This window comes from Tiliqua scincoides, chromosome 3 (genome assembly GCF_035046505.1).
Source record: "Tiliqua scincoides isolate rTilSci1 chromosome 3, rTilSci1.hap2, whole genome shotgun sequence".
Taxonomy (NCBI): Eukaryota; Metazoa; Chordata; class Lepidosauria; order Squamata; family Scincidae; genus Tiliqua; species Tiliqua scincoides.
Genome location: NC_089823.1, coordinates 77695564 through 77721804, shown reverse-complemented (window position 1 = coordinate 77721804; position 26241 = coordinate 77695564). Strand labels below are relative to the sequence as shown.

Genomic DNA, 26241 nt, shown 5'->3' with positions numbered 1-26241 from the left:
TTTCTTGTATGGGATTATATTCATTTCTATGATGTATTGAACAGATTTTAAAATAAGTAACAACAGAAGGTACATGAAATGTATTCCAAATACTTTCCAGATGAATCTTGGTTGCTTTCAATGCACTGCTCACAAGTTCTTAATGAACAGGATTAGAAGGATTTCATAATAAGAAGATTATTAAATGATGAGATTTCTATTGAGAGGGTGGGAGAAAGTTAACCATACTTTTGGCTCATTTGTCAAAAACATGTGCAGCTGGGTGTATATGCTCTATGTAAGTTGTTTATATGGGCACAAGTGACTACAAATGAGCCCCTTTTTCCTTTTCTCCTTTTGGCTAGTTGATTTTGCCTGGGGCCAGCTTTAAGCCAATTGAACCCCAAACCTAAGGGTGCCTTGTGCTAGGGTTATCTGCTCTATTCTTGTATGCAATTTTAAATTAAAATGTGCTTAGATTCATTGGATCCATTAATTCACATGTACTTTTTAAACACACATTTTGATTGCTTTCCATTCTGTCATAGAAATATAAAGTCTATAATAAATTTTATTTACGTCTGTAAGATTCTAAAGACCTCAGTAGAAAACTGTTTCTAATTGAACTCTGCAGCTCCTAAGGCTGGCCCTGACTTTGTCCTCGCAGTTCAGGGTAAGTGGAAGAGCAAAAGGAAAAAGATGGGGCCTTGCCTTTCTGCGTTCTTTCAAAAGCAGAAGCCCCTTCTCCCTTGGGCTTGTCACAGCTCACCTGTGCATTTGTCCCAAGTGCACAGGGGGAAGCAGCTTCTCTTGGTAGATCCACTGTTCCCCCACTCTCTGCTCATGTGCTTCTTTTGAACATGTCCTGGCTAGGGCCCTGGCTTTCATGTCTGCTTCCACATTTCTGACCAAGGACAGTCACTCTCCCCCACCACTTCTGAATTGTCCTGTGTCCAGGTGACTTTGGTTACCATCAGTCTCAGCCAAACATGGTGGAAAACTCTCATCCCCAAATTTTATATAAAACTGCTGTAAAGGATAACCCTGCTGCATTATTTTTTTCTGATAAGATCAGGTCAAATAGATCCCCACCAACCAACACCCCCCCTCCTTTTAAAAAAAACAAAACTATTATTAACATATACCCACAAAGTAAAATTTGGTCCAAAACTGAGTTGCTAAATAAACTTTAGAAAAAAATCTGTTTGAACCTATTGAACACTTTCTCAGCATCCATTTGCTCCCTGCCTCCTGAAAAAAAAATTGGTACAGCCATTATCACCACTTTGGACAGCATATCACAGTCCTGATAGCTGAGGCATTTATCGAGAAAAAACCCCCAAAACAAAATGGTGCCTATTGCCATGCAGCAATGGAATGACGGAAGAAGGGCTTTTGCTACAAATGATTCCTGTTTATCAGTGATCCTACAGATGTCTTTGGCAGCAAAAGGCAAGCAGCAATTTGTCTCACTCCTTAAGTCCAATCCTCAGGCCCAGGCCAGCTATCTCTGACCTACGTTTAACATAGTTTATTTGCCACTGGATTCTGCCAGTTAGTTTTCATAGCAATTCATAACATCAGCCTGCAGTATTCAAATACATTCAACTCAATACTAAAACACAATCCAAATACTGTTATACACCAAGAGTCTTACTGGAAATCTCAAGCCATTAGTCGTCTTTTTGGTTGCCTCAAAAATGATGTCTAACCAGAAGTTCAATCTCTCTTGTCTAGGAGAATGTTCTATGGTTAGTTTCTTGAAACGCTGAATTAACATCAGGTTCTGTACTAAGGACTTCAAATACCTGGAACACATACACATAAAATCAATCAATCAACAAAACAATAGCAGGTAACAAATGATGAAACAAGACCTTTCATTTAAATTACAGAGCTCTGTCACTGAAAACAGACAGCTTGGATCGAAACTGACCTTGCTAGGACTATTTGTCTTTTTCTACATCTTTCTACACACTGTAGCCAACTCTTAATTCTCCTAATTCCCTTATTGCAAGCACCAGTCTCCACATGATTTGAACTTAAAATTGGAAATCAGTACTCAAATTGGTTGGTATGGGAGCAACTATTGCAAATGCTATTGTAAGAACACAAATAGGCACATTGTGTTTACACTTCTGTCCTCAAAATTCCCTGTGGATCTTTGAAATTAATCCTCAGGAGGCTCTACATCTGCATTTTAAGAGTAAATTGCTATCTCATGCAACATAAACCTTAACTTTTTTTCCTATCTGCAGTCCTGTTTCACAAATGAATGATTTACAAAATTAGTTTAGGTACATTCCATTGAAGAAGACACCATGCCAATGGAAGGCTCTTATAGAGCGAGAACAAATGTCCCTATACAGAACAGCATCTTTGTTTCCTGGTGACTCTTATTATTTTTAAGATTACAAACTGAGGGAATCATCTTTTCATTTATTTTACCATGCAATTTGGTTTCAAAACTTTTTTTTGTTGAAAAACAGTATATAAACATTATTATCATCATCATCATCATGTTAAATGAAAGAGTAAAGAACTGCATTAATACAGTACCTTTCTATGCTGTACTACATTCTGCACTTAAATTATGCATACTACATAAATAAAGCATTATGATGTCTCATGCAAACAATACAGAGGCAGACACACTGAAACTTTCCGTTGCACAAAAGCCATAACCTCCTTCATTTCCATGCTTTTAAAGAATACAAATATGGCCACTGTTTCCATCATGTAATAAAGAATGATTATTATGCCCTAGCTCAGAAGACCCTAAAGTAGCCCAGTGAAGGAAACAGGAAGGTAGTTACACATATTCAATTACAGTATGTCCTGATACATACCAGATTGGTGGTTTCAGTTTAAACAGTCTTTCTGCTGCTTGCACTGCTTTACCAATGTCATTGGCCAACATGCTTACACTGAAGAACTGCCCGACATCCCAGTAATTATTCATTTTTTCCAAGCTCCCTTTTCTTCCCAACAAGCTATTTAATCGCACACCTTGAAGAATTCAGATAAGAAAGATTCTGTTATATGCAAACCCAACAATCCCCATTCAGAGAGCCTGGAAAGAGAAGGGCATGCATTCCTAAAAAAAAACCAAAAAACAACTTCAAAATCTGAGAGGCAGCGGAGAATTCTGTATAGGGACATTAGCCATCTGCAACTAAACATCACTGGTGGGAAGGAAATGTTGCAGGTGTGGAATTTCTTTCACTGGTTATGTTTTGACTTTGAGAGGAAATGAGCAGTGCAATTTGCATGACAGTAGTCATAGACAATTTCCTTTATAGCAGTTGATAATGGAAATTATATATTATTGGTGTTCACTTATAACTGAAAGTACAGCACTCTGACTTATCTCACATTTGCCATAACAACTGCTGTTAAGTAATGTAGAGCATTATCAAAGTGCCTAGCAAGAATTAACAACTCTACTATTGCACAACCAGTCTAATCACTCTGTTCACCTATTTTCCTTAATTCCATGGAGGTTTCAAACTGCTGTCCTGCAACAATCAGCAAAACTGCAAGGTTAATTCCAGAATACAGAGTTGATTGGAGCTCAAACCCTTTGCGGTACCTGCAGAGATAAAATTTTACAAATTGAAAACCAAGCTTGCAAGGAAAAACATTTGAAATCCTCAGCTCACAATGAACAACTATTGTTGCATACTACAGAATCTTAATTTTAATTCATTTCTTGTTTATAAACAAGTAACCCTGGAAAGGTGGGAGTGGAAGATTTAATCAGACAGCATTAAAGGAAAGGTGAACAGCTTTCGGCCACATTTAAACATGCCAATGCATATAATGTTGTCTAAACAATTATGTCCAAAGATGTATCATGTAAGTTAAATTTTAATTTTTACACCAAATATTATTTACATTTTTATTCCACTAGTAACACAAGGATTTCAAATGAAATATTAATAATTCTTACAATTTAACATGAAAAGTTACCAGGTCATTTTTGTCTTTTTTTAAAAGTCACTTTATGTGTAAGGAAGGCACTCTTCCCATGTTCAAAAGTAAGAGTTGCTTCATGAAATATTCCATCATTTCATGCTTGTGATCACCCACTGCTGTATGAGCCACATGTAGCCCATCACAGTCACAGCTCCTTTGTTCAGTGATCAGTGAAGACATCATTGCTGAGCAATTCAGAGAACCAGAATGACATCAGCCTTGCAGCAGACAGAAATTCAGAGGGACAGGCAAAAACATGGTGGTTGATGGGTTTAACAGAAATATGCAAAAACAGGAGGAAGAAAAAGGGGAAAGAGAGAAGATGCCAAAGATGGAAAGGGAAACGTGAAGCGAAGGAGCAGAACAGAATTGAGAGGACAAAATCAGGGAGAGAGGAGTACTGGTTGAAGAGGTTCCTTTAAAAATGGTGTCTTCTTATATTTAGCAGGGAAGAGCAACTGTCCTGCTTTGCCTCTAACATGGCATCTTTTGTAATTTTTTTAGACTGTGAACCCTCTGGGGACAGGGAACCACTTATTGATTTATTTTACTATGTAAACTGCTTTGTGAATACTCTGTTGAAAAGCAGTATACAAATCATCATCACAGGATACTTTTTTTTTTACTTTTGCACAGTTATGTAGCAACATTCACCACACTATAACTTCTCTTACCATTCAATGGCTCTGTCTCGGCTACTGGTGTCTTTACAGTCTGAATCAAGGAATATATCCTTGTAGATTCTCCCACACAAGCAGAACATGTCTGGTGCAGGATGATCACATGTTTGCAGGACCTGGAGCATCACTTGCAATGCCTTCCCTCGGTCACCTGCATTGTTCCTTCTGTAATGAAGGCAGGAAATTAGGAGGATAAAGAACCATACATTTGTAAACACAAACACAGCTTTTCTTTCCTGCTAATAGACTTCTCCAGAGCTGGATCTGACATCTGGCATATATGTTATGCAAGGAAACATATGCCACTACTGTGTCTTGCCAGCTCTTTTCCCTTTATTCAAATTAGGGCTCAATCCCATTCAACTTTCCAGCACTGATGAAGTCACAATGCAGCCTACCTTGAGAAGGCCTGTGTGACTGCCCCCCCCAACTGCAAGATGCAGCTGGCACAGCTCAGTTGCATCAGTGCTAGAAAACTGGCTAGGATTGGGCCCTTAGACTTTTAAATTATAATATCCTCTATTATCTCATGTTGCTAGAGGCGAGATGAGTAGCAAAGCTGCAGCCTAGAATTGCAGCCTAGGATTGTTAAAAATTTTCCTGCTTGATGATGTCACTTCTGGTCATGACATCACTTCCAGCGGGTCCTGACAGATTCTCATTCTAAAAACTTGGGTCCTGGAGCTAAAGTTGGAGAACCACTGCTCTAGGTAATTAGTTTATATATACGACTCTGCCAAATGTATATATATTTACATATATACTCTCTCATCAAAAGGGTAGAAGTAACTCTTTAAATTACTGAAGTGAGAGGAAGATATAAAAACCACTTATAAATTACATCTTTAATGTTCATTAAAGAGCTTTTTGTTTGTATCCATGGCACATATTATATTCTGCTTACACAAGATACATTGGTGTATATTCTTTTTGCCCAATACAAGGTTCACTTCACCCACAACAGTTTCTCTACTAGAGATCATATTTATGTTTTTCTTCACTTTGAAGACTGTGCAACTAAGGGCGCAATCCTAACCCCTTATGTCAGTGCTTTCCAGCGCTAGCATAGCGGTGCCAATGGGACATGTGCTGCATCCTGCAGTTGGGTGTCACTCATGGAGGCCTCCTCCAAGTAAGGGAATGTTTGTTCCCTTACTTCAGAGCTGAATTGCCCTTATGTCAGCACTGGAAAGCACTGACATAAGGGGTTGGGATTGCGCCCTAAGTGGTTGCATTGGGTAGCCACAGCACACTTCACATGACTGCGAATTGTTGTACATGATTTGTCTTACATGTAGCCAACTTAAAAGTTGGATGATTAATATAGTAGATTTTATCACTATAGTTAAAAAAAAAACAAAAAACAGTCTTATACAACAGCTTTTACTTTGCCAACTCCAAACAAGCAATCTGAAATTCAGCATCAGTACTGAACATTAAAATGAAAAAATCTGTAATTACTGAACTGCATTACTCCACAACTGAGATTCCATTCTTTCTAGCCATTCTAAAACATATACAAAGAAGCTCATGTTGAAATAGTTGTAAGAGAAGCTGTCTGAGAAACCTAATACCTGGAAATTCTGCTGACATAAAAGGAATTCCATTTTGCAGTTCTGGCTTAGAAGGCTTTTTCATACTCATTTTCAAGTTTGGACATTAGCAGCAAACTATGGTTTGAGCAAACCATGAAGAAATGCACAGCAAGTCCCCTACTTAAGTGTAGGTCAGGTCCTAGGGGTCTGTACTTAAGTGGAAATGTACTTACATTGAAACATCCAGTTCTTGTTGGGTCAGCATTATCGTGCCTTGCACAAAAGCACCAACACAGCCATCTGTAACTTGAACATCCATAACTTGGACATAATAACTTGGGGAGCCAGTGTATTAAGTCCTCCATGCAAAGAGAGGGAGAACAGGCTCCTTTGTTACCAAAAGGGCTGTTTTGTTAGGGGAATTATTACACTACCCTTATTGGAATCTCAGGATTGCAGGCTGGATAACAAGATGGCGTAATGCAAAGAAATTCCCTTTAGCTTAAAGAGGAGACTGAGAGAAAGATAACTTTTAATAAAAGATTATAGTTTTATTACAAAAACAAAAAGGTAAACATAATGCACATGGAAAAATGATAAGTACGTATAAGTTTCTTGGTCCTAGTACTTGAATCTAGTGTGCCTAGCTTTTATGGTGGTTGCATGTAAAGAGTATTTGGTGCATCCGAGGAAATTAGAAAAAGGGAAGGTTGTAGGGAAGGATTTTAGGGGTCCCTGGTCTGCCAAACCCAGTTGCTGACTAAAGATGGGGAGAGAAGGGGAGAAAAAAGGGGGTGGAAAGAAGGAAAAAAGTTCCAGACGCAAGATAGTTACCTGTCCTGTAGAGCAGTTGGTTGGGGGGGGAGAGTCCTGTGTGGAGGACCCTCTGACACAACACAGATGTGTTGGTCCTTAGAGGGGGAGCAAGAGAGAGACCATGTGAGAGAAAGCCCTCTCTTAAAAAGGGGTTTTCAGAAAGAGCTGAGCTGGATGGTAGCTTGTTTACTACCTGCAGGGTGCTTGGGAGTGTGTGAAAGGATTATCAGCAAAATTCAATGGGGTCTAATGGCTGGCTTCCTAGATGGGGGAACTTAAACAATACAATGAATCAGCAGCACACAGAAGGCAGTTCAGGTTTGCATACAGTACTTAAGCAGTGATTGGGTTAAAAGGATACAATGAATACAGTAATGTAGGAGACTGGGTTAAAACAATAAACAATGATAATCTGTGACCATAGGGAGGTGGATTTAAGATGCCAGACTTCCTCCTATAATGTGTAATCACAGGGAGGTGGAGGTTGTGTAAGCTTGTGACTTGACCTGATTGTGGCCTGTGTGCTGAGGTTTAACTTGCATGATATTTTAGTTCCATAGTACATAACCAGATAGAGAGAAAATCACCACTAAAAGGCAAAAGGGGATTTTCACGTAACACCTTCATGATTCCCCCAACCACGCTGACTTATTTAAAACAAATAATGTCTTATTCTAAGTAATAGTGTGGCTGTGAACTATAGTCTTGAGGCACTTTAAGGATGACCACATTTTTAAACATGCACATTATCATTGGCGCTGAACACATTAAAGATGATAAAGTATTTTTAATCAACAATCCTACTCAAAGATTCCTGTCTAAATAAAATCAGATATACCTTAAATAAACTTACATAGAAGGCACTCTCATTGTTTGCATTAAAAAGACACTTCAATATAAGCAGAAAAAAACTGCAGCAAAAAAAGCAAACACTACTTTGCAGGCTAAAAGCCACTTTAAAATGTTCTGCTAATGTCCAGTGAGGTTTAAACTATTTATCAATCTATAAATTTTTCAGATCTGCTGATGAATTCCTGACCCCTTGATAACTAGAAAGAGGTTTTATAATTTAAAAACTAGTGTGTTTGTATGTTGGACAAGTCAGTGGCAGGCAAACTACCATTTTCATTCATGAAAGGAACATAATATTGAATTGTTTTGATTTCTGAAGCAATCAAAAGGTAAAAAGCAATCAAGACTACAGCATAGCTACAAAAAATATCCATCCATGCATATTAGTATGGCAAAAATTTTCCCTATATGGGTATAGGATATGGATGTATAATTAGTTGTCCAATATTTGTTATGACTTATGCCATTAAGTTCATTTGCATGTATTTTAAATTACCCAGCCATAAAAAAATACACGTTTCTCTAGAAAGTCATTCTACATCAGATTATCTGAATGTAATTGACCAAAGAATGCAATTAATTTATCCAGGAATGATGTACAGATCATTCCTGTAGGAGGCAGGAGGTCTGGTCTAGAGGGTAGAGCCTCCATTTGCCTGAAGATTAACATCCACAAGGTCGCCAGTTCGAGGCCACCGGCACCGTGCGACCTTGAAGCAGCCGCAAGCTGCAGCTGAGCTGTTCCATCTGCTCAGAGCGTGGGAGGATGGAGGCCAGAATGTTAAACCAGATCGGAGTGTAACATCTTGAATGTGGTGGTTCTTGAAAGAGAGAACCTTCTTTCAATTTGTAAAAATCCCTGCGTGGATTTAATAAGCCTGCCTGTGTAAACCGCCTTGAATAAAGTCTTGAATAAAGACCAAGAAAGGCGGTATATAAATACTGTATATTATTATTATTATTATTATTACAGATTGCCAAGATCAATACACAAGTCTAATACGTGATAATGTGATTGCACACATTGTAGAGATGCTTGGATTTAAGGAAATGTGGGATTTTCTGCAGATGGAGTACACAGCTGTGACATTTGTTGGCCAATGTACAGCACAGCAGGCATCATATTTGCAACACTAACTGGCACTTACAGTGATCTGTTCACAAATCAGTGCTGTCTAGAAAATAAAATATTATTCACTGTAAAAAATTTTCACGTACTGGTAAATTCATGAAGTGGAACTATACGGTTAATAAACTCCTTACACTACTTTTTATTTCAAAAACACTAAGAAATACATACTGTAGTACAGAACTTGCTTTGGTTAAGTAAGCAGCTTCAAAAGATAATTTTATGCTATAATACAAAAAAAAAAATCAACTTTAAATTTCATGCTTTGTGCCTTTCTCTTCCTGCCAGCTATTTCTACTTCAAAAATTATACTTCATTTAAAGATTTAGATCATTTCATCTCAGACTCGTGTAATAGGTTCCAACAGTATAAAACAAGTGAATACAACTGAAAAACTGGATTAAAATATCCCTAATACATATATAAAGGTATATTATAGCATAATTATCAACATGTCTGCTCAGAAGTAAATCCTACTGAGTTCAGTGGGACTTACCCCACTTTAGTTGTATAGGATTGCAGGAAGCAAGTGCTAGCCTATGCATGTTTACTCAGAAGTAAGTTCACTGTACCCAATAAGACTTACAGCCCAATCCTATTCACACTTTCCTGGGAGTAAGCCCCATTGACTCTAATTATTATTATTATTATTTTATTAATTTGTACCCCGCCTTTTTGCCCAACGGGCACACAAGGCGGCTAACAAACAATTTAAAAATACAACATGAAAAACAGTTAAAAACAATTTACAATGATTAAAAAGCTAAAAACAAAATAAAACAAACCCTGTGGATTTTCATATAAAAAGCAAGAACGCCAGCCAGCCTGTCAACAATTAAAAGCTTTTTGAAATAAAAAGGTCTTCAGTCCACGCCGAAACATTAGCAACAAGGGAGCAGTTCTCAGTTCTAAGGGGAGGGTATTCCATAGTTCGGGGGCCACCACTGAGAAGGCCCTCTTCCTGGCCGCCACCCCTCTCACATCTCTTAGTGGCGGCACAGTCAAAAGGGCCCCCCCAGAAGATCTAAGAACACGGGCCGGATTGTAGGGAAGGAGGCGGTCCCTCAAATACCCCCGGACTTACTTCTGAATAGAAGTAAGAATAATGGGACGTACTTCTGAATAGATATGCCTAGGATTGGGCATTTACATATGATTGTAGTCTTACCATAACATGAGCTACATATTGTCTCTCAAACAGCCCTTGGGAAAAACAATGGTCTAGAACAGCCAGTGTACAGGTGTGCCACAGGAGTTTTGTGGAGAGTTACTTATTAGTAGGGCCTTAGGGGAATGTGAGCCCTCAGCCGGCATTGCAGTGTACTTTGTCAACTGTCAAAAAACTGATGGTGTGCCTTGACCATTTTAGCACCTTTTCAGTGTGCCAGGAGATGAAAAAGGTAGATAGTTGCTACCCTAGAATATTAACATATGGCCCCATGCAAATAGCTTGCTACCTGTCGCTGAGCTGGATGTCTCTTCTTGATGGAATTCTTTTGAAATAAAGTCTTTAAAACAGCATCTGAGTGTTCATACTGATTATGTCACCATTTCCGCAAAAGAAGTCCTGGCACTCTGCTCCCCACTGTCCCTGAGTGAATTATATGAATTTTTCATTGTTTGGGAACACAGCTATGCTAAGCCAGTGTTTCTCAACTAGTGGTACGGGTACCACCAGTGGTAGTTGAAATGGTGGCTGTTGGTACTCGTGGGAGCCCTGGACACCTGCTGCCCAGCAGCAAGACCAGGAATACAATACAAGTGGTAGGAGACTTGCCTTGGCAGGCAGAGCTCCAAAGCATGCTTTTTTGCACTTGAAAAAGCCCTCCTGTCCATCCTGAGCCTCTTACTGGTGTTTGTTATGTAGCATCTGGTCTCCCAGACCAGAAGTAACCGGTAATGATGGCATTTCCAGTTACATCCAGTGGTACTTTGAGAAGGTGGACCATGTGAAGTGGTACAATGGAGGATGAACATTGAGAAACACTGTGCTAGCCTCAAGGCACTGGAATTACAATCACTCAGGCTGCTTCACACGCATAGTAAGAAAACTATGCTTCACTTTCCTATAGTAAGAAAACTTCCATATTTATATATATTTTTTTTTTGGGGGGGGGAGTTACCATATAGGTAAACACAGTCATGTATAATGGAAAAGGGAAAAAATGTGTATCTACAGCAGATGAAATTGATATACAGGTTGAGACTCATTATTTGCAAGGGTTCCCTTACAAGCACTCTTGTGGATGGCAAAAAACACACTATAGCAAATCAATTTAAAGAACAAAGTTTCTTTGCTCCAGGATTTAAAAACAGCCTTGCTGACCTTTGTAATGCACACAGATACAATCAGTCTCTCTCCAGGAGTTTAGGCTTCAATCCCTTCCTTCACCAGGAGCCACACTGAGGGGGAAAGAATGGAGAGGGTGATAATCTCTGCCATTTAACCTTCTTTCCCATGCTCAGGGGGAAGGGAGGAAAGAAGCCTGCAGAGAGAATGATTGATAGATTGTCAGCAGGCTGCCCTCTCTGGCATTATTAAAGGACTGTTTTCCTTTAATTTAAAGTGCCCTTCTCATCAGCTTTGAGATAGAAAAATCTGTGGATTGTATGACTACGATTTAAAAGGGTGCATTTTTCCCCTTCTCCAGGGATCAGTACATTCCTTCTCATTTGCAGAGGCCATTGGTACTGAGTCAAATCCGTGTATAAAAATCCGTGTATAAAAAGGTTGGATCTGTACAGTATTTAGAATGTAGAAATTCCAAATCCACAATCTACTAATGCCTTATTAGGACCAACAAAAATGATAGGAAACTTTGAGCAGCAAGCTTTTGAATTCTCTAGATCTCTTAGTTAAGCTGGATATGAAGCAAAGTTAAAAGAGTTATGGAAAGTCTGAAAGTTTTGCTACTTCGACTGTGTCATTTTGGTTGGATAGAGATTTGATGTGGCTCAGACTGCTAAATGAAAACACTTTCACTGTAGTCAGGGCTTTAGGACCAGAATGTAACAAACAACAAAAGATTATACTTGTGAGACTTAAAATGTATCCAGATCAAAGGTTTGACAAGCAAATTAATATTATCCATATGAGAAGTTTTAGTTCACTTCTTAGTCTGTGATCCACTTCTATTTATATTCCTCTTCCTGGTTCTCTAATATAAAATCTTGCACCTATTTCCTGGTTCCATGTCAAATGATCCATATGGCCCTTTCAGAAATACTTCCTCAGGTTTATTTGTGTGGGCATGGAATGGAGTCACAAAATCTGCATCTATTCAATGCTTATTAACAAGCATCATCATCATCATAATTTATTAACATTATCATTATTTTTAAAGCCTACAGGTCCAGGAGAATGAAGCACACAATTAAATGTATCAAGATTAGTATGTACAGTATGTGACAGAAGTGAAAGGAAACAAGAAGGTTGGTGTGGATTAAAATGTCACAGATTGATTCATTCTGCATTTAAGTTTCTCAAAGGGATTTTCAAAAGATATTCTTTCAAAGAGAAAAAAGTTCAAAAATATGGCTGGGTTCAGTCAATTCATTCAGAAGGATGCCCAAAGTAGGTCTTGATACCTCAATGTATTTACATATAAGCAGGTGCACACTATTTAGAAGCTCTGAAACGTACACCAAAGATAACATAACCAAACAGATCTTTTTCAGTTTCTCCTTCTAAATTAAGGGATTTTTTTTTTTAATGTACTTATGTCAACTATAGGAAAAATATCTTATCTCACTGTTCAACACTTTTTATTCTTCAAAAGGCCAACAGCAGAGATGTTGGGCTAAAGGTGCCTGTTAGTTTGTGCAGTGGGTATGGTTATCTTTCCATCATGTTAATTTACAAGCAATATTAAGGCTATGACTTCATTCTTGAAGCAGCTGTTACCAACACTTTACTATCCGAGTTATCATTTATAAACATGACCTCAGTGTTAAATTTCATAGTAGTGAAAATACAGGACAGTTGAACCTGTAACATGTATGACAAAACCATTCACAAAGTAATTGTATTTTCATGTTGTGACATAAGTAATTATCTATTATATTAACTTATATTGGCTGTAAAACTAGAAGTTGCACTACAATAATGAACCTCAGTTATTAGTGACTATATTATAATTAACAGGGAACAGCTTCACTGTACGGGTGTGTGTTGCTTAATGACAGGGATGTATTCTTGCATCCCGTTGTTAAGTGACACCGTCATTAGATGACATCACATGCACAAAACCTATGGAGCCTTTTCTGAGCACCTGTGCAAAACCTCTGGAGGCCTTTCTGAGCCACACAGGGGCAATCCCCTTTCTGGAGAGAAACAGGAAGTAACTTTTTTTGCTTTATAAGGCATTCTAAGGTTGGGGAAGCCCTCCAGGGGCTTTACTGTTTCTCAGAATGCCTTATAAGGTGAAAAAAGTCACTTTTGGTTTCCCTCTGGAAACCAGAAGTAACAATTTTTTGGCCTTTTTGGCCATTCTGAGCTCCACAGAGGCTGCGGGTGGACATGTAGGGCCTCTGCCAAGCTCAGAAAAGCCTTTGGAGGCAAGGGGAGCACAGTTCCCCTCAGCTCCGGGTGCCGGAAGGGAGGGGAAAGCAAGGATCAGCAATAGATCGTCGCATATGCAGTCCATCGCTGATCAGAATGTTGCTAAGCAATGTTCACCTGTAATGTTTCCTTCCCTGACCTACAGATTTGGGATAGGAATAGGATGAAAACAAGTGAGGATAAACAGGGGTGATCACATTCCAAGATAGTATAATTTAATCAGTGAAGCTATTTATATAGTTCAGCCTTGATACACTATCTTGATAAACACACAAACAGCATCAAACTCAGTAATGTCATTTGTACAACAGGGGGAACAGAACAACATTAAGGCCAGGACAATGCAAAATATTCCCTGTGACTAACAGTATTCATAACTGATGAAATTTGACAGTGAAGACAACAAGAGTATGCTTCTTCACTTCATAATTTTAGGGCCTTTTCATATATGACACTTTCCCTATACAGGCAAAGAGGTGGTGGTGAGAGGATCATCTGACACTAGGGGCACAATCCTATTGTGACTCTGCACCAGTGCAGCTAGTGCTCTGCCAGTGCAGACTGTTTGGATCCGAGAAAGGACAGGATCAGTGGCGCTGACCTGCACATAGGACCTATACACCTTCCTGGGCCTGAAATCTGAACATGGGACCACTTGGACCTGCGCCAGCAATTTAGCAGGCACAGGTCCAAGTAGACCCACTGCTGCGGCTGAGGCTTTCCCTGGAGCAAGGAGACAAATGTCCCTTTACCTCGAGAAGACATCCAGACTGCAAAATTCTCCCAAGGGACACAGTGCAAATTATTCTGACCCCACTGCCTCTGCGTGGGGAAATTTGGATAGGATTGGGCTGTGGGTCACTATCTATACATATTGGTCTACTTCAAGAAATTACAAATAAAATTACCAACCTGCTAAGTAGAATTCAATTAGGTATAACCCACAGAAGAAATTTAATTATTTTCTGGAAAGAAACAGTATGAGAAAGGGGGGAGGGGGAAATGATCCGTCTACATAGAATAGAACTGAATTTGATCTTAGGCTGAAAACTTTCCAGCCACTTTCCTATTTAAAACTGTGTATTTTCAGCCATTGCTGCAGTTCGTTATAAGGCATAGATGCATTGTATATGACACAGCTGCCCATCTCTGTTTATCATAAATGAATTCAAAGAGTGTTTAATCTTACCGATTCAATGCAAATGCATAGTGAAATTTAATATTGTGCTGATCAGCCAGATCACAAGTTGGGAGCATTTCTAGTGTTTCCACTAGTTTCACCATAGCATCATAGTCCTAGTAACAGTAGGAAAAGCCAATAAAAGAAAGCTTTAATAAAAGAAATCCATCCATCAAACAGCTTTTACTTTCCTAGCTTACTAAAAATGACCATGGCCAAGAATTCTTAAGAAAGATTTATAGATTTTTGCCTTGACAAATATTTCTTCTCAGAGCAGAACCTGAGAATAAGATATTATTTGTCCCTAAGGAACAAACAAACAACTCTGCTGGGACCACGATTTATAAACCAATACACTCCTTGACAGAACTTGTCCTTTCTTGTGTTAACAAGCCACTTACTCTACTAAATGTATGATATTTCTTTAAACTCTTTCTATGTCCAGCTGAAGACAAGTGTGCAGTTAATTGCAAAGCAGGCTTACAGCTAATCTATTAGTGGAAAACTTACTGACAAATAAACCAAAGAGCACTAAGTAAAATCAATGCATTAGATAAATAAGGTTATAGAGTCAAATAACAAAAAATTATGGAGTTCATTTTCTCAAATGGCAACTCATGTGGATGAATATCTTGGAAAAGGGCACAAAATTTGTAGCAAATAACACTGATTCTAAACTTGAATTAATATCATCCCACAAAGCATCTAAGACCTACAATGGGTGAAAACTCTAGAAAAAAAATGAAATATGGTAAAAAGTAACATAATAAAAGTAACATACCTGGATATCTCGATATGACAGAAGTAAGTTTATTACAATGTCAGAAGTCAGGACTTCAGTATTGTCCATACGAAGCTTAATCCTGGCCAATTCCTTTGCTAATTCTTCTCCTTGATATTTCTCTCTGGCTTTTCTAATGTCATTTAACAGAGTTTCCTTGCAATAAGCACTAAGAGAACACGCACAAGAAACAATGTATCAGAATTGTTATCCTGAGGTAGCTGAACTGTTACACTATCAAAGCATTACCCCCTGTTATTCTGTGAGGAATCCCTCTTGGAAGACAATATGGAGAGATTCCAAGTACAGGTGATGCCTTGGTATCCGCGCAAGATCTGTTCCTGGGCCTCCCATAGACACTAAAAAACCATGGATAAAAAATCCACAGTTAGGTACCCCTTATAAAATAGGACCTTATAAGGCCTTTGGAAGGTGGGGAAGCCCCGGAAGGTTCAGGCTAAGCTGACTTGTTGAGCCAGAACTGTAGATGGAAAATCCACAGATAAGTAGGCTCAACCTGTATAGTTGAAATTTTATCTATCTGTAAAACCTAACTTGTAATTCTCCATTCTCTCGCTTTTATTATCTTACTTTCTGTGAGAGCCTCTTTAATTCACAATGCAGTACTGTACCTACCCACCAGTAAATTAATACTTCAACCAGCAATGGGTTTTAGAAATATTATTTGGGGGGGGGGGGAAGATAAAAGAAAGAAAGACCATGTAAAGCCTCTCACTGTAAAACACTGTCAGTTACAGCCGGGGGTGGTTAGTTGTGATAGGCAGGTACAACTCAAAGTTTTTACCTTACCCATAAGGCACAAGAAGAGATACCCATTTCAAAGGTTTTATTACAACAGTGTGCTTTGAAAGTCACATTAGTTTTAAGTATATCTCTTTTGCTGAGTTGGCAGTTCTGATTCTGCTTATTGGTACAGTATCTTGGAAAATAAACACCAATTGCTTGCCTTGCTTACTAGAACAGCTGCATAGAGAAAGACATTTTGTCAAATTAAGACTATAGCCAAAGCACTTGGCAGGGAACAAATCTATAATCACTGGAAATCCTGCAGATTCTTTTAAAAACCTAGGGGGAAACCTGCAAATAAAAAGGCAAAGAGTGCTAAAATTACCATGATGTTACATGGATGTCCTTAAGAAGGTTGATACACCTGTCCACCAGTGGAACACAAAGTGGCCCCAAGATGTTGTCCCAATTAGGTTGCATGTACTCAGAAGCTCTGCGTTGGGCATCACTTTCACAGCAAAAATAATCAGCACAAGGTGTTACAATGTAAGGAATGAAGTAGTAATTGCCGCTTGAAGCCTAATGAAATAAAGGTATCAAAACATTAGAACAGAGCAATAATTAAATTTATACTAAATAGAGCTCCAAACTTTGGATGGACAGACTGATCTCTTTTTAGGAAACAAGGGCAAACATACATGCAGAAATGCCTGTACCTTTATATGTCTAGCTGTCCATAGCTGTATCAGCAAAATATAATGGCTAGCAATTATCCCCTATGCCTATCAGGCATCCCTTGTGTTGCTCCCAGCTCCTGGGAGCTGTCTTCGTCTCAATGAACTATTTTCATGAAAAGTTGGACTCAAACTAAAGACCTCATCTGCAGTAGCTGCTCAATGTTATGGGAACAGGGCGATAAGACATCTGTCTACTTCAAAGCCCAAGGCTTTGTTTATTTTTTATGCATATTAATTTAGATGTACCTTGTTAACCTTTCTCCCTAATGATGGGAACATCTCTTGCTGGTATCAGCCTGGCCAATGATCTGCTACACAGGTCTGATGTCTCCTAATGAAGAGAACTTGGAACATATGTCATTTTGTTACCAGTTAGTCTATGTCTGGCCAATTAGCACAAATTTCCCTATAAAATAAATCAATGCAGATAAACAGCATGCCTATATAAGACCCTGTATTTGGCCATTGCCTTGCTCTTGGACTTCATTGAACAGCCACCTGAAATGCTGTAAGCCTATGCCTAGAGATGCCTCTGGATACCTAGAGGTGCTCCTGTAAGTTGATGCTGTTATGTTTTAGCCAAATATAGCTCTTTTATGACAGCCTTGGATCAGATCCAAATGAATCTCTAGCCCTGGACCAGAAGCTATGGATAAAACACCTTATTAGCACGTTCCAGGAGTTAAGGGCAACTGGGACTCACATTGGCCTGCTCAGTTGCAGTCAAGCACTACATTTTGTTCCTTCCCACATGAGTCACACAGATGGAAACATGTGCAAGAAAGAAATAAACTATTGAATTCATCTCCCAAATCCAAATCGCAACCAAAATATTTTTGTCCATAATGATTGCATGGATAGCTACTATCAATTACATTTTAACAAGAATTCCTGAGGATTAAGATAAACTATTTCTTTTAAATACTAAAAACTTTATGAAGATTCCCACTTGAACACAGAAAACCCATTTTTGAGGTACTGGGACAACAGACTCAATAACTCTAAATTCTCCAATTCAGAATATACCACTAGAACATAGCATAAATTTTTCCTGTTGCGCAGGGTGAGACATTTATCTTTTAAAAAGTTATCTACTGAAAAGAAATTGTTCCCTTGCACAAATCCAAATATACAGTAGTAAATGTCTGAATTGTACATATTACAAGCACTGCTGAACACAGTGACATACCCAGCACAACCCGGTGTGGATCATTTTTAAACACCTTCCTCTTCCATCATATGCAAATTTCTCTTCTTCCCAGGCCCCCTCCATTTCTATTCTTTTTCACACACAGCTTGAAGAGCAGCTGAGATATTTAATTTGTTAATTTAACCAAACAGCCTGGAAATTAAGTGGCTAATCATAAAACATTGGTTATTCAACAAATGCAGAGGTGAGGCACCATCACCCTCTTTAAAAGAAAGTATCTCATTTTCCAGTTCACAATTCATTTAAAGTATTGGTGCTCTGGTTTTAAGACAAATCCTCTTAAGATAGTAAGCAACAACCAGATAAAACATTAAAAACTTCAGTATAACATACCAGCTAAAGCTAGCAATTAAAAGCATTATAGAGCAAAAAGCTTTTTACTACAGACTTAAAACTCAGAAAGAGAAGGGGCTTAAGTAGTGGTGTAGCTAGGTCACAGCCCAATCATGAGCTGCCCAGGGCACCCAGCCTTGGCGGCACCGAGAACGGCTGCCATAGGATCCTGCGTGCCTCGGGTTACCACAGGCGGTGCCTCGGGAGAAGGGAACTTTCATTCCCTTCTCCCAGGTAAGGGAAGCAGCCCCACAATGGGGCTACTCATGTAAAGTAAAGGCGTTTGTGTAGGGCGCCGAGCCCCACATGAACGCTTTACTACCCAGTCCCTGCAGCAGTCATCCTGGGGTGTGGGGAGCCCTGTACAAGTGTCTGCAGGGCTCCCCAGGTCAGCAGAAGTGAAAGTGGAGTGATCGCGCTCCATTTCCGCAAAACCGATGCGCAAAACCATTTCCGCAAAACCGATGCTCCAATTCCGGTTTAGCGAAGGCAGGGCACGACTGCTCCACTTTCACTTCTAAAGCATCGGGGAGCCCTGCAGAAGGTCACGCAGGGCTCCCTGCACCCCCTGGAGGCTGCAGGAGGCTCTGGTAAGTGCAGCCAAGCCCCTGCAGACCCCTGAGCAGTGTGATCCTGGGGATCACATCACTGCCTCCTCCCTGCTACCTCACTGCCCCTGCTCCTTAAGGGGAAAGAGGCCAGGGCCCTCAGGCTGGGGCGTCGCGACGCCCCAGTCTGAAAACCTCTGGACTAAGGCAAATTTGCCTACTTGCAAGTAAACACGTGATAGAGCCCTGATTCACTTTCCATAGGGCTCCATGTGTTTTTTGTTTTCCAGTTTTTTGGCCATAACTTTAGATAGAAAGGAGATATTACACTCCATTTTTTTCATTACATTCAGCTTTAAATTCTGCATCCAACAGTATATAGCATGATGGAGCTATTCCTAACCACCACAACGTTAGCGATTTTGATCACTTGTGGTGTCACTCTCCCCCAAGGCTGGTACTTAGGGTGGATCCCCCCTTCGCTAGCTACGGCACTGGGCTTAAGGAATCCCTAGGAAGGGAATTCCAAAGATGAGGCACTACCACCAAAAAGCCTTGTTCCTGTGTCAATCAAGAGTCAACCATCAGGCCACTTCAGGCTGATTATAAAGTAAGGGTAGGCTAATATGGACAAAGGCAGTTTTAAGAGTCCAATCCTATTCATAGCTACTCATAGGTAAAACCCACTGTAGTCAACGGGGCTTACTCCCAGTTAAGTGTGGATAGGATTGCAGCCTTAAGGATTGCTTTCACAAATCTGCAGTTGACTTACTGTGCAATCCTATGCATGGCTACTCAGAAGTAAGTCCTATTGTGTTCAATGGGGGTTACTCCCAGGAAAGTGTGAAAAGGATTGCAATCTCAGTTATCCATTCTCTTGGAGGGGGACATTGGTGTGAAGGAGCTCCCTTAACTCTTAAAGACTCGCTCAAAACATAATTTCATAACAATTACAACCAGGAAAGAAGAACATAAGGAAATTTTAGTAGGTGCAGCTTTCCTCACCCAGGCTTCCTCTTTCTTTTTGCCCATCACTATCAGCCCCCCAGGTGCCCTTTCTGCTCCCACTTAATAAGTTTATCATTAACTCCAGTCAGCCTCCCTTCTCCCTCCAAGCTCCAATCACCAAGTTCCTGTTGCCTTCTATCTTGTGACTTCCCTCCTCTTCTCCCACAGTCCTTCTGCCCACCCATCCTGTTGCCAGATCCTTGTAGCAGGCAAATGTGGGGGGTAAGGGAGCAGAGATGGGCTCACAACTTGGCTGAAGCCTAGCTGCTCATCCAGCCCCTGGTAATGAAGAGAGCACTGTTACATCCTGTAAACACAGATATCATTACTGCTTTATGAAAGAGCACAGACCCACTCCTGGTCTCATAGTTAACAGACTGGGTTTCCTGTGAATAAGCCCCATTGAACTCCATGGTACTTACTTCTGAGTAGACATGAATAGAATTGCCCGGTAAAAATGCTACATCTGCAACAACCCAAAAGCAAAAACAAAACTCCAAACTAAGATTTTACAAAACATCTTTGTTTTGTTAACAACCTCACTTTTATCACAGAGATGACTCTCTTTTAATTAGCAAGGAGATATATTCAGTAGCCTTATTCACTTCAGTATAGTATCCCTCTCCACAGGGCTGGGGCTACAAGGCCAACTGAAGCAGTTAGTTCAGGCAGCAGACTGGTGGGGGGTGCCCATCTCTGACCTCTTACTTGACCCCACTGCTCCTCCATCTCCTTCCACTCCCTGGCTTGAAAAAGGAAGAGGGGGACACAGATGAAGAAGAAATGCGGAAACGCAGTGAGACGCGTGGATGGCAGTGGCGCCCACATAGGCATAGCACTCTGGGGCATTTGCCTCCCTTGACCCACCCCCAGGTACGCCAGTGTGAATTTGTGTTATACTTTTTCCTTTCACTTAGAAAGAATTTCTAGAATCATCAGATGTATCCAGGTTCTGTTTTGCCATTATGTATACATGAGACAGTGGTTCTCAAACTGGTGGGTCATGACCCACCAGTTTGTGTAAAGCAGTGTTTCTCAAACTGTGGGTCAGGTCCCACTAGGTGGGTCTCGAGCCAATTTCATGTGGGTCCCCATTCATTTCAATAGTTTATTTTTAATATATTAGACTTGATGCTACCATAGTATTGCATTTGGGGAAATGTTACAGACATGTACTTTTAACAAGCTACTATGTATGTGCTTTTAACAATGATAATAAATGGGACTTACTCCTAAGTAAGTGTGAGCAGGATTGCAGCCTAGGATTGTTAAAAATTTTCCTGCTTGATGATGTCACTTCAGTTCAAGACATCACTTCCAGTGGGTCCTGAGAGATTCTCATTCTAAAGAGTGGGTCTCGGTGCTCAATGTATGAGAACCACTGGTGTAAAGCTTCCCCTGTCACTTTGAGGGGTGGGGGAAGGAAGAGGTAGCGACTTGATCCCCAGGATCGTATCACTAAAGGGGGCAAGGAAGGGTGCTTTCACTTACTGTGGGCTTGGGCAAGCAGCAGGAGGTGCAGGGAGCCCCACACAGCCCTCTGCAGGACTTCCTGAGCTTGAAATGTTGAGAAACAGCACACACAAACCACTTCCAGTTTCGTGTCACAATTAGGAGGTGGTTTATGCGCACTGCTTCTCAACATTCCAAGCCCAGGGAGCCCTATGGAGGGCTGCGTGGGGCTTCCCACACCTCCTGCTGCTTGCCCAAGTCCACAGTAAGTGAAAGCACCCCCCCCTCACGCCCCTTAGCGATGTCCTGGAGACTCCGTCACTGCCCTCCCCCAAAAGACTTACTTAGGGAGTAAATCTCCCTAAAAGTTTGAGAACCACTGACATGAGATATTCAAATTATTTCTCATGACAGTTTTATGCATGCAGATCCATACCCACTTTTATACAATATATGTTGTTTGTCTGAGTTTAAGTCTGCCCTGAAAAGACCGCAACATGAGAAGCAGCCTGAGAACGCTGCTCACCTGGAAGCCAATTTTACAGATAATACATTGGACTTCTTCCACATAACAAGCATTGGGATGAGGTGCTAATGAAGTTTGCTCTGATCCACAGCCTACTTCAAGGAGTGTTGCAATGCAAAGAACTGCTCCATGCTCAATATACTTCACACACACTCAAGTAGAATGGAAGGAACAACTCCATAAATGAATTCTTTTGCAAACAGAGCTACTATTAAAGTGAACTTGGCAGAATGCCTACTAGGCTTGAGATTGGTGACAACATCTATGGAATTTTCTGTGAACATTTGGTTACTATAAAAACAGCACCAGCTATCATTTTTCACTATGTCCAGGTAATTTATCATCCCCCGTAAAGAAGATGCACAGGAGCATAGCTTTTAAGTCTCCTGCAAATGGACAGGAAATCTCTACAATTCAAGCGTTAAAAAACACTTTACTAAACAAACATGTTCAAAGTGAGGGCAGGATGCGAAGGATGTGTGATCACAAGAAAGAACTAAAAGGTAGCCAGTTCAACTATTATCATACAGAACACTGCAACTCAAAAAGTTCTACCTACTATATTAACATAAAGACATAACTTTAAAAAACCAGCTGCATACCAAAGGCAGGCTCCATTAATTAGAAATAACCTAAAGCGCAGGCATTCATTAAAATGATTTCCAGAATTATCACATGCTTTCAGTGTGGAAACATGCTCCAAGACTGCAATTTGTCAGTTGTGTTAAGGACCAAGAAAGTTTTCAACACTAAAGGATGGATTTCATTTTTAAAAAAACTGTTATTTAATATTTAACAAGATAGTAATACCTTATTTATAAAACAAAGCTACATTTTATAAATCTGGATAAGTATTTACTAATTAAGCAAGAGCATGGCAACTTAAGCATCTTTTTATGTTTACACTGTCAGTGTAAGAGGTCAGTAGAGGTCCTTCCTAAATCATCAGAGCAATGAGAAACCCTGGGTCATGTGGAAGGATCACACATTGTGGCTCCTTCAATAGTGTTGCCCCTCTTAGAACTTCAGGCCAGGGACAGTCCAACCTGGAGGCGACTTGAAATGGTTGCATAGAGTGGCACCTTTAGAAGGGTGATGAATAGACAAGCCCCCTACCTGTGTTCCATCACCCTTTCCAGCTTGTCACTTCAGCGGGTGCTCTGATTCTCTTCTGACTTTCTGGGAGCAAACTGGAAGAGGATTGCAGTAGTGGGCAGTTGGAAGAAAATAAAAAGTAAGCTGCCATGGCTCCACCAAGGAGGCAGGGGCAGGCAATTTGAAGTCTGCCTCTCTTTCCCTTTATTTACGTACCAAGACCATACTGTGCAGCCTCTCTGCTCCAGAAGGATCTCTCCAAACTGGGAGAATGGGCAGCAAAACGGTAGGTGCATTTCAATGTAGGAAAGTGTAAAGCAATGCACATTGGGGTAAAAAATCCAAACCACATATAGGCTAATGAGGTCTGAGCTGTCTATGACAGCTCAGGAGAGAGATCTAGGGGTACTGGTGGACAGCTCGATGAAAGTGTCAACCCAATGTGCGCCAGCAGTGAAGAAGGTCAATTCCATGCTAGGGATCATTAAAAAGGAGAATAAAGCAGCCAATATTATAATGCCATTGTACAAACTGATGGTACAGCTGCACCTGAAGTATTGTGTTCAGTTCTGGTTCCCACATCTTAAAAAGCATATTGAAACTAGAAAAGGTGCAGAAGAGAGCTACCAAAATGATTACTGAGCTGGGGTACCACCCTAATGAGAAAAGGCTGCAGCACTTGAGGCTCTTCAGTCTAGAAAAGAGGTGCCTGAGAAGGGACATGATTGAGACACACAAAATTATGCAGAGGATCAACAGAGTGGATAGAGGGATGCTCTTTTCTCTCTTGTACAACACCAGAACCAGGGAACTTCCACTAAAATTGAGTTTTGGGAGAGTTAGAACAGACATAAGAAAATATTTCTTTACCCAGCATGTAATTAGTCTGTGGAACTTCTTGTCACACCGGATGTGGTGATGGCATCCAGGCTAGATGCCTTTAAGGATTGGACAGATTTCTGGAGGAAAACTCCATCACAAGTTATAAGCTATGACGGGTATGTACAGTCTGAGATTAGCTGGTTGCTCATCATAAGGGCCGGGAATTTTTTTCTGTCATTCAAATTGGCCGTGGATGGCAGTTTTTTCACCTACCCCAGACTGGCAAGGGAGGGAAGGTATATTCAGCAGGTTTCATGCATTAAAAATTGGTCACTGTGTTTAATAAAGTAGTACAAGTTAAACCCAATTGCAATCTGGTGTCTTTGCTGAAGGGTGAGTGTAAATAGAATGCTAGATGCAGGGAGGTGGCAGCAAGATGTAAGTAACTTGTGGTCTTGTGTGTGTTCCCTGAGGCATCTGATGGGTCACTGTGAGATACAGGAAGCTGGACTAGATGGGTCCGTGGCCTGATTCAGCAGAGTCCTTCTTACATTTTATGTTCCCAACATCCTCTATTCCTGCTCATTTCAAACAGAAGAGGTAGGGAGACTGCACCGTGCATTCACTCAGCTGCCCAACCTCCATGGGGGTGTGTGTGTGCACATGTGCCCAGAGGTGGCCATGCACAGGGGATTCAGGTGGCATGGTCAGGCAATACTTGTCTGGGGAGTAACAGCACTGTGGACTCTTCTCATGTGGTTCAGGACTGGTTCATGTGGTTATGCTATATGCCCCAGGCCTGTAGAGAATTTGCAGGCTGGATAGAGCAAGGCCCTGATGTCTTGGCCTGCATACAGTATAGCATCATGGGAGTGGCTGATGCAATACCTGGTCACCCAATGTGTCACCAGATGGTGAGTCATAGGATCACCAGACTGTAGCTTGCCTCTGATTGGCCAGTGCCAGTATATACTGCAGCCAGTGCAAGCTGCTATATGGGAGATGTTATGTGGAGTGTCTGCGGGAAGCTACGTTGATGTGGATCGTGATCAGAGTGTCGAGAAAGAAAGCTATCTATGCTGTTTGCTTGCAAAGTTGCCTTTGAACTGTAAATATTGTACATACTTCAAGTAAAGGACATCTGGTGGTGGAGCACTGCCGTGTCTGTGCCTCGTTATTTTCTGGGAGTACTTGCCTGACCTTGAGTCTCTGGAGCTGCGGAGTCAGCTGCGTACTGCAACAGGTACCTAGCAGTGTGGGCATGAGCCATGCTGCACAGGCATAATGTAAGAAGATGAGCATGGATGTAATCGAAACAGTAGTACTAACTACCCCAAGACAATATCCTATTTTTAAAACACGCACACAAAAGACCAAGTATCATTTTGGAATATATAAACAAGTAAGAGTGCTTTCAAAGGCAAAAGAGAAAGAGTATACAGGCATAGCAACACTTTTAAAACACAGGAGTGGAATAGAAGAATGGATACATACTTTGCCTATCATACCACCACTGTGGTATTCTGGAGGTAGCTGGACTCGAAGTAAAGCTTTGTGGTTGGCAACTGCAGCCTACTCCAAATTGTCATGGAACATTATGGAAAAATGAAGATCACAGAAGTATGTGTTTTTTTTTTTAAAGAAAAGATACACAGAACAGAAAAATTATTAAAAAGAAGGAAGCAGTGAAATATGAGTATATACATGCAGCAAGTACATATATATCTAACTGTGATTCTAAAAAATATTTATGGAATTGATAATGAAAGGTACTCATTAGAAAGGTAAGAATCAAATTTGTTGTTACAACATTAGTATGCTCACACAGAGAGATTTATTCATCAAGCTATTTGAGATAGAAGAAACAATATAAGAACTCCATGTTAAATTAAATCTTACAGGACAAGAATAGCCTATCACTGATGGGTAAAATACTTGTTCAAGACCCATAGTTTTTTCTGACACAAAAATGCACCTGTTACAGAAATTCATCATTGTGATCAGTTTGCCAACCAAAGAAATGAACAGAAACCATAATGTCTTAAGGCACAATCAGTGGCTAAGACCCAAAGAACTATGCAGCTAGTTTCTTTTGCCCAAGAAGCCATCACATTTGCTTTTTGTTACAGAAGAGAAGAAAAAGACTATTTTTGAAGCTAGGGGGAATTGGGTGGGGGGAACCAATAAGAGCCAGAGATTCAATTGTGGGCACCCAAATCATAACCCTGCTAAGTGAACCATCACTTTTTAAATAAAAGGCACCTTTTTAAAG

At 40.3% G+C, this 26241-nt stretch overlaps 1 protein-coding gene across 6 annotated transcripts in view; it reads right to left on the bottom strand.

The window, feature by feature from the left end:
• Positions 1–26241, bottom strand: part of MAP3K15 (mitogen-activated protein kinase kinase kinase 15) — a 100234-nt gene that overhangs the window by 49437 nt on the left and 24556 nt on the right. For 4 of the 6 annotated variants that reach the window (XM_066619200.1, XM_066619196.1, XM_066619198.1 and 1 more), the window contains exons 4-11: positions 25464–25541; positions 16624–16817; positions 15492–15660; positions 14720–14826; positions 4632–4802; positions 3459–3571; positions 2829–2988; positions 1637–1787 (exon numbers count right to left, since the gene is read on the bottom strand). In XM_066619200.1, the coding sequence (XP_066475297.1) occupies positions 1637–1787; positions 2829–2988; positions 3459–3571; positions 4632–4802; positions 14720–14826; positions 15492–15660; positions 16624–16817; positions 25464–25541 (1143 nt within the window). The remainder of the gene's footprint in view (positions 1–1636; positions 1788–2828; positions 2989–3458; positions 3572–4631; positions 4803–14719; positions 14827–15491; positions 15661–16623; positions 16818–25463; positions 25542–26241) is intronic. The other 2 variants (XM_066619201.1, XM_066619202.1) reach the window with 1 other exon arrangement.